This window comes from Prionailurus viverrinus, chromosome B3 (genome assembly GCF_022837055.1).
Source record: "Prionailurus viverrinus isolate Anna chromosome B3, UM_Priviv_1.0, whole genome shotgun sequence".
NCBI lineage: Eukaryota > Metazoa > Chordata > Mammalia > Carnivora > Felidae > Prionailurus > Prionailurus viverrinus.
In genome coordinates this window covers 141505255-141523353 of record NC_062566.1, presented here as the reverse complement: position 1 = coordinate 141523353, position 18099 = coordinate 141505255, and the positions used below count along the sequence as shown (strand labels likewise).

The window sequence follows — 18099 nt, the reverse complement described above, 5'->3', positions numbered from 1 at the left end:
GGGAAGGAGGCTCCCCTAGCTGGCCCCAAAGGTCAGCCACCCCCAGCAGTAGCTGGCGGGGGGGGGGGGGTCGGAGAGGGTCAAGGGCATCAAGGGCTTGTCATCAAGGAGCAGGCTCTGGGCCCCTCCAGTGGCTGAGGAGTAGGAGAGGGAGGAAGGGGTGTTCTCTGCAGGACGAAGGGACCCACACAGCACCCCCAAGTGCAGTCCACCCCCCACAACAGCTCTGGCCAGATGGTCAGGACACTATGGCCTTGGCTCTCAGGCAGGCCTCCCCCAGTCTCCTGTGTGACCACCCCAGCCCCAACCCCGCCCTGTTCTCTGATGTGGGGGTGGCCCTGACCCCACCCAGGCCCCAACACTGTGCTGGTCCCTCAGGATGGAGGAGGGCGCCCAGCACCCCTGCATGGCAAGGTCAGACCATGGGTCACAGCCAGCTGGGCCTGGCTCACGGGAGTCCCAGACCAGGTGGGCTTCTCAGCCCGTCCCCTCAGATATCAGGTCCTGAAAGCCTGTCTCCCATCCCACCCAGAGCCCCACCACAGCCACCTGGACCCCTCAGCGCCTCCCAAATTCAGTGGCAGACAAGCAGGCTTGGTGGCTAGGCCTGAGCCCAGGCCGGGAACCAGATCTGGCCTCCGAATAGAAAGGGAGAGCCCGGGGGTGCTCCGGGCTGCCATTGCCTCTGGCTGACATGGGAGCCCAACCCCAGGGGCTGGGGGCCGTGCCATAGGCAGCAGGGAGCAAGAAGGCAGCCTGGGGCGGTTGGGGGGGGGAGGGCTCAGTGCAGAGGACAGGAGGGGCCGGGGAGGCATTCTGCACACCGTCAAATGCTGTTGGGTGTGGGACCTGCTTCTGCCCCCAGCTGGGCCTCCCCCCTGAGGAGAAACCTCCTTCCCTCATTCCCTCGTTCTTTCCTCCAGCAAGTATCCCCTGAGGCCCCACTGAGGCCCAGCGCTGTGCCCAATGTGGGGGCACAGCAATGACTCAGACCCCACCCCACCCTTCAGAGGCCCCACGGAGGCGGGGAGTACAGGCAGAGACCACACGAGGTGTGGGGCGCAGGGCGGAACAGCCCCCGTGCCGGAGGGGGAGTCCCAGACCACACTAGGAAGGGCCCAGCCAGCCGGGAGGGGCCATGGTGCCCGCACCACAGCCCCCGGGGGCCGGGGGCGCGCCGACGGGGTGGGGGCAGCAGTGGGGCTGCTCAGGACCAGGGTGTGAGCATCGGGCAGGGCCGCCTGAGGCCTGCAGAAGGTGCAGGGTGGGGAGGGCGGCCGTGCCCGGCGGGGGTCCTGCCAGCTCGGGGGTCCTGAGCCTGATGTGCCCTGTGTGTCTGCTCATCTGTCTCCTGGAGAGACAGGCAGGGGACAAAGGAAAGAGATCAAGGGTCTCCCACTGCAGTACCTGCCTCAATTTCCCCAGCTAGCATGACCCCTGGGAAGGGCCCCGAGCCAGCCAGAAAATGCTGCTTCCCACCAGCCCAGCCCCATCCCGTGGACCCTGACTCAGTCTGTCCCTGCTGTCCCCTCTCGATCTGTCCCTGCTCTGTCCCCTCTCGGTCTGTCCCTGCTCTGTCCCCTCTCGGTCTGTCGGTCTGTCCTACTCTGCCCTCTCGGTCTGTCCCTCCTGTCCCCTCTCACTCTGTCCCTGCTCTGTCCCCTCTCAGTCTGTCCCTCCTGTCCCCTCTTGGTCTGTCCCTGCTCTGTCCCCTCTCGGTCTGTCCCTGCTCTGTCCCCTCTCAGTCTGTCCCTGCTCTGTCCCTTCTCGGTCTTTCCCTGATCTGTCCCCTCTCGGTCTGTCCCTGCTCTGTCCCCTTGGTCTGTCCCTGCTGTCCCCTCTCGGTCTGTCCCTACTCTCCCCTGTCACCTGCAAGGTTGGTCCCTGCAGGGCTGCTGCAGGGCCGGCAAGCAGAAGGTAAGTCCCCTGCTGTCCTGGAGATGCATCCTTCAATGCCTTGAGGCCACCTCACCCCAGGACCCTTGCAGGGCAGCTCGCCCAGTGAGCTCAGGAGCCATTTTAACAACCGATGTGTCTTTTATTCACAAAAGCTGCAGCAAGATGTTATCTACACATTTGTACAAAGGTTTGGACGCCCTTAGAAAATGCACAACGGTCAGAAAACAGAGCCCATTGTGCCGGGAACACATACCTCAGCAAATTCACCCCTGGTCTGCATTTAGCAAGAAGTGCCTCCCAAGGACCCCTGCCCTGCCCAGGGTGCCCCCCAGAAAGAGCCTGGCCTGAGGAATACCTTCCATAGAAAACCATAAAAACATAGATCATTTGTCTCCAAATTCCCACTGCAAATACTGCATTTATAGGCAAAATGATATAAAAATATGAACCTAACAGAACCTTTACAAAACCCTTATCCCCCACATTTTTTGTGTGTGTTTTCTTTTGTTTTGTTTTTGCTTGTGGTTTTGGTAAGAATTCCTGCCGTAGAAGAAGGCGCCGTGTGCCTTCAGCTCAGCCCGTGGGTGCTGCCCTCCCTGTGTCCTCAGGACAGAGGAGGTCCTCGGAGAAGGGAAGGTGGGCCGTCCCTGCCCGGAGGACCCCCAGTTCCATCTGCAGAGAGAACTGCACGCAGACCCAGGGCCCGGTGACCACTAGGGCCGGCTCTGCCGAGAGGAGACGGCTATAAAGGAGAAGTGATCCTGACCTTCGGACCTGCTGAGCCCAGAGCTGTCCTGCTACATGAATCTGCTTGGCTGGAGAGAGGCTCCTGCTGGGCACTTGGATGGCCACCGGGGCCGCCAGGCCACAGCCTGAGCACAACGTCTGCTGGTGTCTTGAGTCCTTAGCACCAAACGCAAAAAGGAGAGAAGTCCAGTTCAAGGTTAAAGGCACTTGTGTCGTTGTCTGGATGGTGACAGTCTCTGTCTCCGCACGGCTCCTTCCCTGTCCGCTCGCTGCACTCGGCCAGCCCCTCCCTCATGCTCCCTCGCCTCTGAGACCCCCGGTCCTTCAGCCGACCCTCTGCATCCTCCTCCCTCCGACCCCTACCACATCCTCGCTCCCTCCCACGCCCCCTCTGTGCACCCCAGTGCCCAGCCTCAGACGTCCACCTCCTGCGGCCCGGGCGTGGCGGCGGGGGCGGAGACGCTGATGTCAAAGCAGGTGACCATCATGACGTGGGCCTTACACAAGTTCACGCACTGCTCCAAGGCGGCCGTGGCGTGCTCCAGGGCCGCCAGGTACTCTGCTGACTCGGGCTCCAGCTCCGGGTCCACCTCGACTGGGGAGGGACAGCAAGCAGCTGGTCAGACCAGGGGTTCCCACGGGGCCGAGGAAATGCTTCTCTCCCCTCCCGGCTTTTGGGTCCCTGTCTGGGCCAAGGTGAAGGTGAGCAGCCGGAGTTCTAGAGGGAAGTGGCTGGCTTAGGGGCGCAGCAGGCAAGGGGCACCAGGGCGGTGGGGGCACCCTCTAGAGTCCTACAACCCTGCCCCTCCCGGGATGGGGATATCAGTTCTCCTCCCAGCAGAGGGGCGGGGCTCACACTGCCCCTCCCAGCAGAGAGGGGCGGGGCTCACACTACCCCCCCAGCAGAGAGGGGCAGGGCCACACTGCTCCTCCCAGCAGAGGGGCGGGGCCACACTGACCCTCCAGAAGAGGGGCGGGGCCCACATTACCGCTCTCAGCAGAGAGGGGCGGGGCCACACTGACCCTCCCAGAAGAGGGGCGGGGCCCACATTACCGCTCTCAGCAGAGAGGGGTGGGGCCACACTGCTCCTCCCAGCACCGCGGGCCGGGGACTCACACTGCTCCAGCCAGCGGCCGGGCTCCACCATCAGCCGGCCCTGGGTCTCGGCCAGCTCCCCGCATAGGTGCTCACGCTTGGCCTGCACCTCTCGTAGCCTCTGCTGCCTGCGCTCAGCCAGCCGCAGCGTGGCACTGTTGCACGCCGGACCCTGGGGGGCAAGGGATGGGCGGGGTGGGGGTGCTCAGGCATGGAGGGCAGCCCACTCCCATGCTCTCCCACCATCCCCAGCTTTGGAAGGAGGGTCTCCCTCCAGCCCCCAGGCCTGGGCCAATGTACGGTGGGGCCTCAGAGGTGGGCAGGGGTCAGACCTGGGCCCCCCACAAGGTGGGGCTCCCACCAGGTGCTCCCAAAGCAGCCTGCCAGTGCCTGGGCCCAGGTTGTGGGAAACAGCTGTGGTAAAAGCTCCATCAGATGCAACTCCAGGGGACAAGAGTGGTGACCTCAGGACCCCTCGGACCACCCACTCTGCCCAAGTGGGCATCAGCGGCCACCACAGGTTCAAGGTTGGTTCCTACCTTCTCCACATCCTGGCAAGGCTGAGGGCAAGAGGGGAAAGTAGGGTCAGCTGGCCGCCTGGCCCCACCCTCCAGGGCCCACCCTGCCATCCCAGGACCTCTCACCACCAGCCGCCCAGCCCCCCACTGGCCCTGACCTCAGACGGATCCTCCCTCAGGAGCGGGCGGTGCCGCTGCAGCCGCTCCACGTCGTCGATCTCATACACCTTGATCTCGAAGGGCTCCTTCAGGGAGCCGGCCAGGGGCGGGGGCAGGTCCACCCACTGCCCGGGGAGGCTGGGCTTGCGGCCCAGGGCAGCCGTGTCGGGCATTGGGGCTGGGATCAGCCGTCTCCTCTGCAGACCTGGAACAGAGAGCCGGGCCCTGGATGCGCGGAGACCGGGGTCCCAGGCCCAGGCCCCAGCCCCGGCCCAGCCTGCCCGGGGCCTGAGAGAGAAGACAGCACCGGGGCCAGATCCAGAAATCCCCAGCCTCTCCAGGCCACTTGTCACCTGGACAGCCACTCCAGCTGCCCCTTACAGCCTCCTGGTTGGCCCTCCCCTGAGGGCAGCCCTCAATACCCCAGCCAGCCAGGCTGAGGCCCAACATAACACTCCCTAGCCCAGCTGCCCCAGGACAGACTCCTGAGCCAGGCCTGAGGGGCGTCCCACCCATAGCTCCCAGGATGTCCCTCCCTGCTCCCCACCCCCACCCCCACGCCCCACCCCCACGTCCCAGCCACACACACACACACACACACACACACACACACAGACACAGAGCAAGGAGCTGGCCCTGTCCCCCCAGGTCAGGGTAGGAGGCAGGAGCGGCCATGGCAGGGGGCTCCCATGCAGCTAGGCCCGAGCCCAGGGAAGCACCTGACTGGGAGCCCCAAATGCAAGGCCTCCCCCGGCTCCCGGTGCCCCGTCGGGGTGACCCGCACAGACTTGCACTCGTCGGCCTGCTCTAACAGCACAGCCCCAGCCTCGGGGGTGGCAGGGGGTCAGAGGAGGGCACGCGGTAGGTGCCAACAGCGGAGGGCAGCACCCGCACCCACCTGTGGCCCTCTTCTTGGGAGACCTGAGGCTTCGAGAGCGAGCGCCAGGGGAGGCGGCCCCGCTGTCGCTCATGGAGTCGGGGGCAGAGGAGGCACTGCCGGTGGCCTCGCTGTCGCGGAGCACGCTCTCATAGCCGCTGCTGCCACCGCTGTGGTAGAACAGGGCGGTGCGGCCCATGGCGGGCGGGAGCTCGCCACTCAGCACGCTGCTGTTGTCGCTGCCGTGGCCGCTGCTGCAGCGCTGGGGCCTCCGTGGGGCAGTCACCTTGCTATAGGGGGAGGGCAGCGCCGGGCCCGCGGGCGGCCGCTCCTCCCCCACGTTCACACCGCTGTCACTGCCGCTGTCCGAGTCCACTGAGCCCCAGGGGGGGCCACCTCTGCCAGGGGCTCCGCTGGCTGCCAGCTCATTGACGCGGCTATGGGCGGCCCGGAGCGCCTGCTTGGTGCCCATGATGGTGCCGCGGCTGGCCTTGGCCCCCATGCCAGGCACTGCCCGTGGGGCCACCCGGGGCGCCATCACGGGGCCACCGGGGGTCCTGCCCACTGCTGGGGTTAGTGGCTTCACGGGAACACCCAGAGCCCTCGACCCACCAGCTGCTAGGCTGCGGCCCTTGCCCCCTGCAGCCGGGGGCTTCGGGGCCCCCACTCCCTTGGCTGGGCTGCCCCTGCAGGCAGGAGCGGGCCCAGGCGTGGGGCTGGTGGACGGTACACCCAGCCTGGGCACGGCCCGGGCTGGCCTCCCGGGAGCTTCCCTGGGCTTGCCGCTGCTGTGCCCCAGGAGCTCACACCGCTCCAGAGAGCCGTGGGTGGTGGGACGGGACACTGCCTCCGCCTTGCCAGCCCTGGCCTTCAGGCTCGACGTGGCCCTGGGGACGGAGTGGTCAGCCCGGCCACCGGGCCTGGCCTCCTCCTCCCCTCGGGGGAGGGGGGCAGCCGCAGGTCTCGAGAGGCCCCCGGCCTGGGGAGCGGCCAGAGCTGGGCCACTCTTGTGCTCCAGGCTGGATTTGCGCACAGGAGGGGCTGGGGGTGCCGCCCCGCTGGGCCTCGGGAAGAGGCCTCCCTTGGGGACCACACTTTTCTTGCGGCTGGGGGCATCCTTCGGGCCGCCCAAGCAGGCAGCCGCGTCGGCCAGGGCGTCCCTGCAGGATGCGGTGGGCGTGCTCACACCCAGTGTGGTGGCTCCCCTCCGCAGCGGTGGGATCTGAGCCACGGCCTCCGGCCTGTGGCCTGCCCTGGCTGCCACCTCACAGCCGTCCACGACCCTGCGGGCACAAGACAGCACGGGGGCCGGGCTGGAGGCCCTGCCGGCAGAGACCCCCTGGAGGGCACCACATTCATCTGCCCGCAGCAGCCAAGGGTCCTCGAACAGGCCTCCGGGGCCTGGCGGGCTCGGGGCCAGGCGAGGGCAGCCTGCGCGGCTGGCCGCTGAGGGAGTCCTCGGTTTCCGGGGAAGGCTGGAGTGGATGGTCTGCGCCGGGGCTGCCCCCCATGGGGACACGGCCGGGCACTCCCGGCCAACTCGGGCGGGGGCTGCGGCGGCCGCTTCCCCAGGACGAGGACTCCGGGCCGGGCCAGGACTGTCCAATCGCCCGTGCTCCGGGAACCGACAGCGGCCATCATCCGGGGAGCTGCCCAGGACGGGGGGGCCCGGAGGGTCGGGCCTTGCCGGCGAGTCAGGGCCGGCCCTGAAGGGAGGCTGCGGCGCGGGGCTGTGGCGATCGTCCGCGCACACGCTGACCTCGCTGAGCCGAGAGCTGATGGAGGAGCCCTGGCTGCTCCCGGCCCAGGCTGCGCCCTCTGAGGGCCCGCCGGACGCCTGGGTGGTGTAGGCATCGAACTCGTCGTTGATACTGCTAATGATGCTCACGGGCCTCGAGCCGGAGGCCAGAGCCTGCAGAGAGCAGTTGCTGCCGAAGCTGGCCAGGCTGGCGGGGCGGCCGGAGCCGGTGAGCCCGCCCAGAGACAGCTCCTCCACCACCGTGAACACCAGCTCGTCCTCGCCGTTCAGCTCCACGGGCTGCTGCAGGGTCACCGTGGTGGTCAGCAGGCCCCGCTCCAGACGGCGGCCTCGTGCAGACGGGCGGGGGCGGCCGGTCTGCCCGCTCATGCCCACGGGGGGTGTCCGTGCCGCACCATCCGTGTCCGCGCCCCCGGGGTCCTCGGGGGCTGGGCTGGCTTCTGGCTGCCGAGGCGGCGGAGGGGCCGGGCCGGGCAGTGGCCTCCCGCCTCCGCCCGCGGCGACCTTGTCCGGCCCGGGCGGCGCAGGCCTCACGCTGCCTCCCTCCCTCTGGTCGGCGCTGGCCCTGGAGGGCTCTGGGGCACCCCGGTGGGTGTCCGGGCCGGGGCTGCCTCGAGGTGTGCTGGCCGCCAGCGGGGAGCCCACGGCCTTCCTGGGGGCGGCGGCCTCGGGCGGGGAGGGCCTCCTGGCCCCGCAGGCCGGGCCGGGCTGGGCCCCACTGGCGACGCTCAGGGTTTCGGAGGGGCCCTCGCTGCCGTCAATGCCCTCCAGCCGCTCCTGCAACTCGGCGAAGGTGCTACAACGGAAGTGGTCTGCGTCTCGAGGGCCCTGGGAGGGCCTGCGGCGGCTCAGCGCGGGGATGATGGGCACGAAGTCGGGCGGGCCCTCGTTGTCAGTGAGCTCGCGGTCGGACAGTGCCGTCCCGCCAGGCCCCACGTAGATGACGGTGTCGCAGGACTGCTCACTGCTGGACGAGCACTCGGGGTCTCCGGGTGAGCTGGGGGCCAGGCGGCCAGGGTCAGGGGCCATGGAGCGGCGGAAGGGTCGCAGGTGCGGTGGGCGGCGGGCGCGGCCTTCCTCACAGGAGCTGTCCCCGCCCGAGGAGCTGGACGCGTACTGGGGGCAGAGCAAGCGGGTGAGCGGCCGCCTTACCCACCGGGGGGCAGAGCAAGCGGGTGAGCGGCCGCCTTACCCACCGCTCACCGCCCCCCCCCCCCCCCCCGCCCCCGCGCCCCGGCGACACGTGCCGCTCACCGCCCGGGAGGACGCGATGGCAGCCACGGCACCGGGTGGCCCCTGGGGTGGGGCCGCCGCAAGCACCAAGCACAACCGCCCCTTCTCCGGAGCCCAAGGAAATAGCATTAAGCTGAATCACAGGGACGCAAGGACACGCGGCCACAGCCACACCACCCGTAACTGCGAATCCAGGATTCAGACCCAGGTCCATGTGACCCCGGGGTGGCCCTCACGCCACCCTCCTGCCCCTCCGAGGGCTGCCCGGGAAGTTTTCTGCTGGTTGGCGCCCGGGGGCCACGGGGACCCCGCCAGGTTGCCCGGACCACAGGCCTACCCCTGTGCCGGAGACACAGAGGCCAAGCAACCCCAAGCCCCCCTCGGGGACAGGCTCCAGCCCTGCGTCAGATGCCCAGGGCCCAGGCCCGGCTCCCTACCTTCTCTGGGCAGAGCCCCACGGGCCCAACCAGAGATGGGCAGCAGGCTCCCCACCCCGCCAGGCAGGGGCCCTCAGAGGACGCAGGACCCCGGCGGGGGGGGGGGGTCCTCAAGGTGGGAGGGGCAGGAAGGAGGCGGAACAGACCTTGACCTTCTTCCTGCGCAGGCGGTGAATGCGGGCAGCCAGCTGCACGGTGCTGAGCGTTTCGGCATGGCGTGCTGGCGCGTCCGAGACGTGGGCAATCATGGTGGCTCGGCAGCTGGGGGCGGCCAGGGACTCACGCAGCAGCATGGTGAGCCTGTGCTCCCTGGGGGCGAGGGTTGCTCAGAGGCTGAGGGCCTGGGGAGGGGACGTCAGGGTGGGAGGCTGGGCGTGCGGGGTGCTACGGGGCGGGGGGCGGGGGAGGGCAGGACACAGGCCCCTCGCCGGGACGGGGCCGTGCCTGGAGCCCAGGCTCCAGTCGGGCAGCCACCCCGTGGGCCCCTCCCCCCCAACGTCAAGGCCCGGCAGACGGGGACGAACAGAGGACCAAAGAGCTCAGGGGTCCAGACGTACTGGGCAGGCCCACCTTGCCCTCGGCTGGTTCCCGGGGGCCACCCCAGGGCAGGAGCCCGCCCACCGAGGAGCCCGCCGTTCACCTGTAGGGCACGTGCTTGGCTCCACTGACCAGGGCCAAGATGACGCTGCCCAGAGCTGACAGAGACAGGCACGGGGGGCCCCCGGAGGCCTCGCCGCCCCTGCCGGGCGCCCCCTCACAGCTGCCCAGGTCGATGAGATGCAGGCGGCTGCGGCCTCCAGACACTGAAACCACAGGGCAGGAGGGTGACGGCGGGGCCCCAGGGCACCCAGACCCCCGCCCCCCGCCCGGGCACGGCCCTGCGGACGGGAGCCACGCCGGGCGGACACCTACTTCCGCCGCGGCCACACTTCTCCATGCGGTACTGGTAGACGTGCAGCGTGAAGAGCGTGTGCGAGCCGCACCGGGAGCCCTCGCTGCAGCCGGGCCGGCTGGTGCTGCGGGCCGCCAGCGCGGCGTCCAGGTAGAAGGCTGCCTTCTCGGCCGTGGGCGCCCGGAGCTCGCTCTGGTTCTGGAGCTGGGGACAGGCGGAGGGGACAGCGCCCCACAAGCTGCGGCCCGCGCCTACCTCCCCACGGCCCCCTCGCAGCCCCCCGAGACCGCACGCGGGGCCGCGGCGTACCTGCGCCCCACACCCCGGGTCCTCGCGCAGGTACACGCCCGGGGACTGGGCGTCCTGGAGGCTGCCGGAGGCCACCTCGGCCAGCAAGTCCCGCAGGCTCTCGTCGGGGCCGCACACCTCCGCGGCCGACACGCGGACGGAGAAGCGGGTGCCCGTCCTCTCCTTGCGCTCCTCGATGAGCCTGAAGAGCCAGGAAATGGCGCAGGGCACGACACCCAGGCTCTGAGGCGAGCTGTCCTTCCCGATCATCGTGTAGGACTTGCCTGGGGGCCACGTGGGCGTGTCAGGGCCCCCCCACTCAGCCCGACATGCCCTGGGAGCCCAGCCACACCCGGCCTCCTCCCTGGACCTGCCCAGGGCCCTCGGGGCCGACTGGGGGCCACTGAGACCTAGGGGGCCTCCTCCAGTCCAAGGCCCCCTGCCCTCCAGGACGACAGGGTTTGGGCTTTCCCTCCGTGCGGCCCCCTCCCCCCCGGGAAATGAGGCCCAGAGACTGCACAGAGGGGATGAGGGGGGGATGCTTACCAAGGCTCATGTGGCCAAAGGAGAAAATGCAGCCATCAGCCCCCCCGACCACTGCCTGGAGCACGTCAGCCACTGTCCCGGAACAGACCTCAGCCTGGGAGGGGGGGGGCCCGGGTGTCAGGCAGGCGTCGAGGGAGTCGACACCCAGCCCCCCACCACGCCTGTCTGTCCCCAGCTCACAAGATGGCCAGGCCGGCGCGCACAGGACCGAGGACACAGACCTCCACGCGCACATGGGACACACACGGATGGGATACAGACACACAGCGCACAGGGCGTGAGCCGCCAGGCACACAACTCACACCGCCGTCGTGGAGACCACACCACACCCCAGGCGCTCACGCACACCCAGCACACAAGCCTTCCACAGAGCCCACCAAAAATCGTGCACTTCCCCAGGCCAGCAGCAGAGTCGGAGACCCCCTGGGCCGGGGCCAAGGAGGAAGGGAAAGCAGAAGGGGCCGGGCCGGGGCCGCTGGCCTCACTCTCGCCGCCCTCCTCCTTCCTCGCTGGGCACCAGGAGCAAGCACAGGCCCGGCCCCGGCCCTGGCCCCGGGGGTGCCCGCCGCCCTCACCTGCTCCGAGTCCTGGGGGAAGACCGCATCGAAGGCAAACATCTTGGGAGCCACAGCGGCGGCTCGTCGGGGGCCCGAGCTTCCCGGGGGCCCGGCGGCCGGGTCGTACAGGGTCACCTGCTTCTTACGCGGGTCCACCTTCAGGAAGGACGTGGGCTCGGCCGAGTGCTGCGCCCCCTGTGCCGGCCAGATTCGCAACATGACCTTCACCTGGCAGGGGAGGCGGGAACGGGCATCTGAGCAGCCGCCCGCCCAGCGGCCGCTAATTACAAGGCAGGAGGAACTCGCGCGAGTTGAGACAGCGGGCCAGGCCCCGGCACGGGGATCCCCACCGCAGGAATGTGGATGCCTGCACCCCAGCTCCAGCCGGAGCAGATCCCGTAAGAGATCAGCCAGGCAGGCAGAACGCGAGGCTCAGTGACAGGATGGGAGCCTGGTGTGGGGGCAGTCAGCACAGGAGGAGGAGCAGGGGCCAGGACAGGGGAGCACGGAGTCAGGGAGCACAGGGTGGAGGAGCATAGGAGGAGCATGGGGTCGGGGAGGACGGGGCGGGGGAGGGGGTTGGGTGGTGGAGGACAGCAGGGGGAAAAGTCAGGAGGGGGGGGACAGGCTTTGGATGCCCCCGTGAGCACAGGGATGGAAGTGTGGCACCACAAGTGCACCCGCCTCCCCTCGATGTGGGGTGTCTGGCCCGCTCACTGACTCAGATGCAGAGCTGGAAGCTAAGCGAGCTCAACCCGAAGGCACAGAGCCCCTGGGACCAGAAGGAGCCCCTGGCACACACACGGCGCGGCTCTCGGCCCAGCGACCCCCTCCCAGGCCCACCTCCATCCCAGGAGGGAGGAAACACTGACAGGTCACACAGCCTGAGACCCAATCCCAAACTGAGGGCAGAGGGAGAAGGAGGGAGGGAGGGGCAACCAGAACAGGCCGCAGACACAGCCACCCCCCCCCCCCCGCCGAAGGAAGATGCACAGGCCACACTCCTGCCCACGGAGCCCCGCCCCGGGGTGCTGCCCCGCCCCCCCACCTTAGCGGCCCCAGGTCAGCAGGCCGTCAAGTGCGGCTCCCAGGAAAGCAGGCGCGGGATGGGGACTGGGGCAGCCCCCCAGCGAGGATTCCCTCCCCACGGCCAGAGCAGGGCGGCCCCAGCCCCCATGTCGGTCCAGCCTCTGCCTCCTCCAGGGAGCCCCTGCCTCTAGCTCCTCAGCCAGGGTCCGGCACAGGGAGAGGAAGAACAAAGGTACAAAAGGGGGCTGGCTGGAGAGCCATGATGCCCTGGGAGGGGAAGCTGGGGGAGCCAGCCGGGGACCCAACCCAAAACCCCACACACTGGCAGGGTCCCGGCCAGCAGGAGGACACGGTGATCCTCCCCAAGAAAAGGCTCAACTCTGCCAGGAGGTGTTGGCGACACTGAGGCCTGGCCAGGGGGGCACAGGTGGGGGAGTAGAGGAGAAAGAACAGGGCAGGATGGGGGAGGGTGTGCGCCCGGGGGCCCTGGCAGGTGACCGCGCAGCCTCAGCTCCCGCGCGACCCTAAAACCAAAAATAGACACAAAGGTGTGCCCCCCATCCCCCACCCCCCACCCCTGTGCCGGGCTCCGCGGAAGACTGGCATCCACACAGCTGGACCACCAGCCCCGTCGCCCCCAAGGGAACAGAGGCTCAGCGGGGAGGGGGGCCGGGACCTGGCCCCAAGAGCCCAGAGCAAGCTGCACTGCAGACACCCCAAAACCTGCGTGGAGAACAAACACCCCAAACTACGTCTCGTGCAGGGCCGTGACCACGATGTGCCCCCCGTGAACTGGGGCGCCTCCTGGGAGGGGCGCCAGACCCCCCTTTCTGCTGAAGGACACCACCTTCCACTCCCCAATGAAGTCTTCGATTTCTCCGCCACAGCGTAAATCAAATTACCAGACTCATTTCAGAGCCAATATTTTTCACGGATTTAATTGTAAGTGACAGATACATACGCGGGCAAGATTGGTTTACTGTGGGTAGTTCCGCGAGGCCCGTCTTCTCCCCTTCAGCACGTGGCAAATTGACATGCAAAATCGCTCCAGGAAGGGGGGGTACGTTCTCAGGGGAGAAGCGGAAAGAAAACACTTTTCTGCTGCACTCCCCGAACCTGGGCTCTGTCGGGCGAGAATCGATTCCTTTATTCCCCGACGACACGAACAAAACTATTTCATTTCCAAATGCTGCTGCCAAGCAGACGACAACGTGCACTTCGCGGTAATTTCTGGCAATTTTTTTTTCAGCATGAACTCCTGGCCACTTCAGGAGCCAAATGGGCTGTGCAGATTGGAGGGGATTCCTAGGGGGTGAGGCCCTCCGCCTGGGCTCCTGCAGGGCAGGAAATGCGCCCGGTGCTGCCTTCTGGAGCCAGCGACATTCATCCCCACTCAGGGACCCACGGCCTGGCCTGCGGGGAGGGCGCAGAGCGGCCGCCCGGGGCTGGCGCCCTGTCCTAGCCGAACGCACAGGCCACTGTCTGCAAGGATCCTGTCATCACGGCCAGGAAATGACAGGGTCTTTGCACCAGACAAGGGCATCAAGTCTCTTCCCCAAACGTTCAGATATTACAAAGAGCCGCGGAACGCTGCCAGGTAGGGAAAAAACACGTTTTGCATAAAAAAGGGCTTCCACTCCTAAGAGGTGGCCCAGGCGGGTAGGGGGGAGGGGCGCCGCTCAGCACCCACAGAAGCGATGTCTTTTTTAATACTGCAAGATGATGAATTACCTTAAGTAGCACATTAATGTCAGGAATTGAGTGTAATCTAACTTCTTTTCTGTGACAATATCAAACGCCTTTCAAGAGGCATTTCTGACTATGCGACATTCGTGCAAATAACAGCCCGGGAGCCAGGGAGGGGGCACTGGGTGGGCAGTGAGTGGACTGGGGGACAAGGGCTCCATGTGGAGGGACGGGGGCAGGGGGTGGGGAGGGGGCTGGTGTACCACGGAGGAGACCCTGCCCCAGAATACTTGGGTGAGGACCCCAGAAGGAGGTGGCAGAGGCTTGCTACCCCCCATAACACGCCTGAGACACGAGGCCCGCCCTGCCCACCACCCCCCCACTTTCAGAGAGAGCTGGCCGAGGGAGCCAGCGACAAGGGAGGAAGGCCAAGGTCAGAGCTGTTAGAGCCCTGTCCCGCAGCCACTCTGCTCAGTCGGGGTTCGTGTCCCCGACACATACACCTGCACGTGGGCGGCACTGAGGTTCCCAGGACCACCTACGCGGAGAGGCTTGTCGGGGTGACAGGCGTGAGAGAAGGCTTCCAGCAAGAGCTGGCTGGCAGTCGCTTGAGGAGGAGGGGTGCAGTGGGAGGGCCAGGGGGCGGGGAGCGTCAGGGGAGTGGTCCGGGAGTGGCTCAGGCCCCGGGCAGGGGACCCTCTGTGAACACATCAGACCCCTGTGCAGCCCAGGCTGGTGGGGCAGACCAAGCCCAGGGGAGCATGGACCCAGCCAACCAGCCTCTGCAGGGTGAGCCTCTGGGCGCTGGAGAGGCTGCGCCCAGTGCCCGGGTGGGTGGGTGGCCGGCCGGCCGGGGGCAGGGGTGTGCGGCAAGGGGGCCACCCCAGTCCCAACCACCCTCGGGGAGGCACCTGGGAGTGGCCAGCATGCAGAGTGTGGGCAGGAAGTCAGGGGAAAATGTCGGGGTACACACTCAGGGTCAGGTCCAATGCTCACCCCCACGGCTGTGTGACTGTGCCTCAGTCTCCCCACCCTCCATGGGCACAAAGAGCCCACCTCACAAAGAGCCCAGCTAACGTGCTCACGCAGACCCCACACATGCAGGGCCCCGAGCCGGGCCAGGGTGTAGTTCCCAGCAAACCACGTGGGGCCAGGACGGAAACCCAGTCTGGGCAAAAGGCCACGGGAGCCAGGGGTCAGAGCCAGGGGCCAGATGGCCTGTTCCAAGACCAGGCAGCTGGGCCCCTTCCCCCCTCTGGGCCTCAGTTTCCCCACCTGAACCAGCTGATCATACGTCCCCCTTTCCAGGGGTGGCGGCAGCTGGGATCTGCCCGGACTCTGAACAGCGGAGGGCAGCGTCCCAACTGACACACGGTAGGGGGGCTCCTGGGGGCCAGACCCCAACCCCCAGCCCCAGGAAGCCCTGGCTGTCCCACCCCAGTCTGAGGCCACAACATGCCCCTGGGACCCCCACCGCAGTCTCCTGGGCTCTTGTTGCCACCCAGAGCAGCCAACGTGGGCCTGGGCCTCAGTCTCCCCGTCCGTACCCCACCTCATCCAAGCTGGGAGAAGGAAGCAGGATCCTTCCGCCTCCTGCGCCCCCTCCCAGCACCTACTCAGACACCCCTGGCTTCGTCCCAGCCACCAGCCCCCGGGGTCACCGCCAATCAGGAGCAGGCCTACCTTTCCGACACCGCCGAGGTTGTCCTTCACCTTGGAGGCGGCCCTGAGCAGGCAGGGGGGCGTGGGGGGCGGCCACAGCTGCAGGACCCCGCTGAAGTCCGTGGGGTAGGGGGAGGCGCCGCGGGCAGCAGGGGCTGGTGGCGGATGAGGTTTCTTGCGCTTGGAGGCCAGGCTGAGCTTCTGGGCAGCCCTGGGGAGGGGAGGACGGGGGCCGGTGGGGGCACTCAGTGCTGTCCTTCTCACCTGCCCGGCCCCGGGTGTGGCCCCACAGCCCGGTACGGGCCCCCGGGCTGGGGTTGCTGTGTCCTATCCCTGGCGGCTGGCTCAGTGCAGGCCGGGTCTCCTTCAGCTGCCCTGGGTCCCCTGCCCAGCAGCTGCTGGGGGGATGGGGAGGGGGGTGGCTGCAGCGTGCTGGGGTCAGCCACTCCTAGGCCGGGGCACCCAGGCGTGTCGACTTAGTCTCTGTGCCTCGGTCTCCCCATCTCTCACATGGGTTGCCATGACCAGCACAGGCTCTTGTGTGCAACCCTGACGAGCCGAAGGGTTCGAAGCACCCTGCAAACCAGAGGAGCTCAACAAAACCTAGTGCTCCCATGGTTACCGTGGCCCCCGGCCCCCTCCCCACCATACCGGCACCCTCAGCCGGGCACTCGAGCCCTGCACGGTGTAGCCCCACCGACCCCACAGCACCCCCGGGGAATGTGCAGACCCCCTGAGTTTTAACCCACCCCGACAGCTGGTGCACGTTTGAGAAGCACTGTTGTGAACCCCCAGGGGACCGTCACAGGCACACGTGCCCCACGGGCCCACCACGCTCTCACGGGGGCTCCCGCAGGGGCTCCCGCAGCCGTCCAGCACATCCTCCCCCGGCACCACGTTCGAGTTGGCTCGCGTCAGCCCCCGGAGCCCGCACCCTCCACTGCAGGCCACCAGGCTGCCCGGCACCCACCCCAGGCTCCCAGCACGGTGACACCAGGTGACACAGATACGAAAGGACACACCGTGGGCCCCGGGGCGCGTTCAGGCTCCGTGCCCGGTGCGCAGACGGCCTGGCCTCATCACCTCTCCACGCGGGTGGGGCCCCCGTGAAAGGGATGTGATCCGAGCTCGGGGCTGGAGCACCTGTGGCACCCGCGGCTCCTCCTCTCTTCTGCACCCCGCGGTGCCCGCCCAGCCCTCAGCCAGCCTCCCGCTCAGCCATCTACCGCCAGCGTTTTGCTTAACCCCACTCATCTTTAATAGGAGTTGTCTTTTAAGAGACCCCAGGGACGGCTTTCCTCCTAGTGAGGTGTCATGGCGGGAAATAAAAGTAATCTACGATGCGTGGCGGGTCCTTAATAGAGCGGTGGCCGGTGGTGCCGATGCGTGCCCGGGCCGGGTGGGGCGGGGGTGTGGAGAGTGGAGCCCGCAAGCTGTCCAGGAGGAGCCCAAGCGTCTGGGGGCGCAGGGAGTCCCGAGCCGGGCCACCGGGCTTCTCTGGCCACAGACCAACAATAACCTGATTCCCGATACTCGTAAACCTCAGAACTCCCTGCAAGGAGAAGACCTTCGTCCCACCCCCCACTGCCTGAGAATCACAGCAAGTCAGGGGCAGAAGGGGCCTGGCAGCATCGCCTGAGGGCAGGGGACAAGAGCCACTCTGAGAAGGCAAGGCCTCGGCCACAGCCCAAACTTGAGTGTGACCTGTCCCCGGGGGTCAGTCGGGGCCGGCAGGGCGAGGACCAGGGAGACCTGGGCAGGGGCTGCGGGAGGAAGTGAGGCCATTTCATCAGAGCCTCGGCTCCTGGGGCTCCTCCGCCCGGCCCGCTGCCCAGCCTTGGACTCCTGTCCTGGACCCCAGCCACCCCGGGTTCCGCAGAGGCTTCCTGCCAAGCACTCAGGGGCGGGGGGGGGGGGGGGGGGGGGGCGCGCTGTAGCAGGACTTGGAGAACATTAGCGCTCAGCAGGCAGCCCGCCCCACCTGCCCCACACTGCCCCCAGGGGCTGAGGTGGCCAGGGAGGGTGGGACTCTGAAGGGCTATGAGGCCCCAGGATTCATTTCCTCCTCTGTAAATAGGTACAGTGGTGCTCATTCCCAGGATTTCAGGAAAGCCCAGAACGGACGGGCCGCCCAGCACGAGCGTGTGGAGGGTGTCCACCGGGCCCGCAGGCCGATGGAACAGGTCAGCAGACAGCCCTGGCCAAGGCAGGCCTCCCCAACGCCAACAGCCGGTTCCCTGCTCCTCCCTAGGTCGGGCGACGTCGGCCTGGGACCCTGCGGCTGTGGGGGGCGGGGCATCCTGAACCCACACTCCTAAATCTCCGGGGGACGTAGGGGCTGAGAAGGACCCAGGGTTGATGGGTAAGGTGGTGGAGGAGGACGGAGCAACTCCGGGTCACAACCTCCAATCTGCACGACCAGAGGGCAGTGCTTTCTTTGCCTGGTGGGTCACACACGAGGCCAGATGGCTCCTGTTCCCTCCGTGATCCCCTCAAGAGCCAGGAGTTTGCGGCACAGACCTCAGCACAGCTGGTCACCCTCAGGGCCCTGGCAGCAAAGCACGGCGAGGTGTCCTTCCCCCAGACACGTTCCGGTCACGCCTGGACAGGGGCTGGGCCTGGCACTCTCTGAGGTCCCGCCAGCCCTGGGAGTCAGGAACGCTGTTGGCCAGGGCTCCACCCTACGGTCTGACCTAACTCAGGGCACCCTCTCC

The 18099-nt window shown here is 67.6% G+C and overlaps 1 protein-coding gene across 4 annotated transcripts in view; it reads right to left on the bottom strand.

The window, feature by feature from the left end:
- Positions 1–2017: 2017 nt before the first annotated feature.
- The window catches only part of KIF26A (kinesin family member 26A), a 40669-nt gene continuing 24587 nt past the window's right edge, over positions 2018–18099 (bottom strand). For 3 of the 4 annotated variants that reach the window (XM_047863587.1, XM_047863590.1, XM_047863589.1), the window contains 12 exons: positions 15407–15596; positions 11027–11236; positions 10452–10545; positions 9927–10189; positions 9638–9821; positions 9366–9528; positions 8872–9034; positions 5318–8171; positions 4419–4624; positions 4282–4302; positions 3764–3914; positions 2018–3241 (listed from right to left, as the gene is read on the bottom strand). In XM_047863587.1, coding sequence (XP_047719543.1) covers positions 3060–3241; positions 3764–3914; positions 4282–4302; positions 4419–4624; positions 5318–8171; positions 8872–9034; positions 9366–9528; positions 9638–9821; positions 9927–10189; positions 10452–10545; positions 11027–11236; positions 15407–15596 — 4681 coding nt within the window. In that variant the 3' untranslated portion in view covers positions 2018–3059. The remainder of the gene's footprint in view (positions 3242–3763; positions 3915–4281; positions 4303–4418; positions 4625–5317; positions 8172–8871; positions 9035–9365; positions 9529–9637; positions 9822–9926; positions 10190–10451; positions 10546–11026; positions 11237–15406; positions 15597–18099) is intronic. The other variant, XM_047863588.1, reaches the window with a different exon arrangement.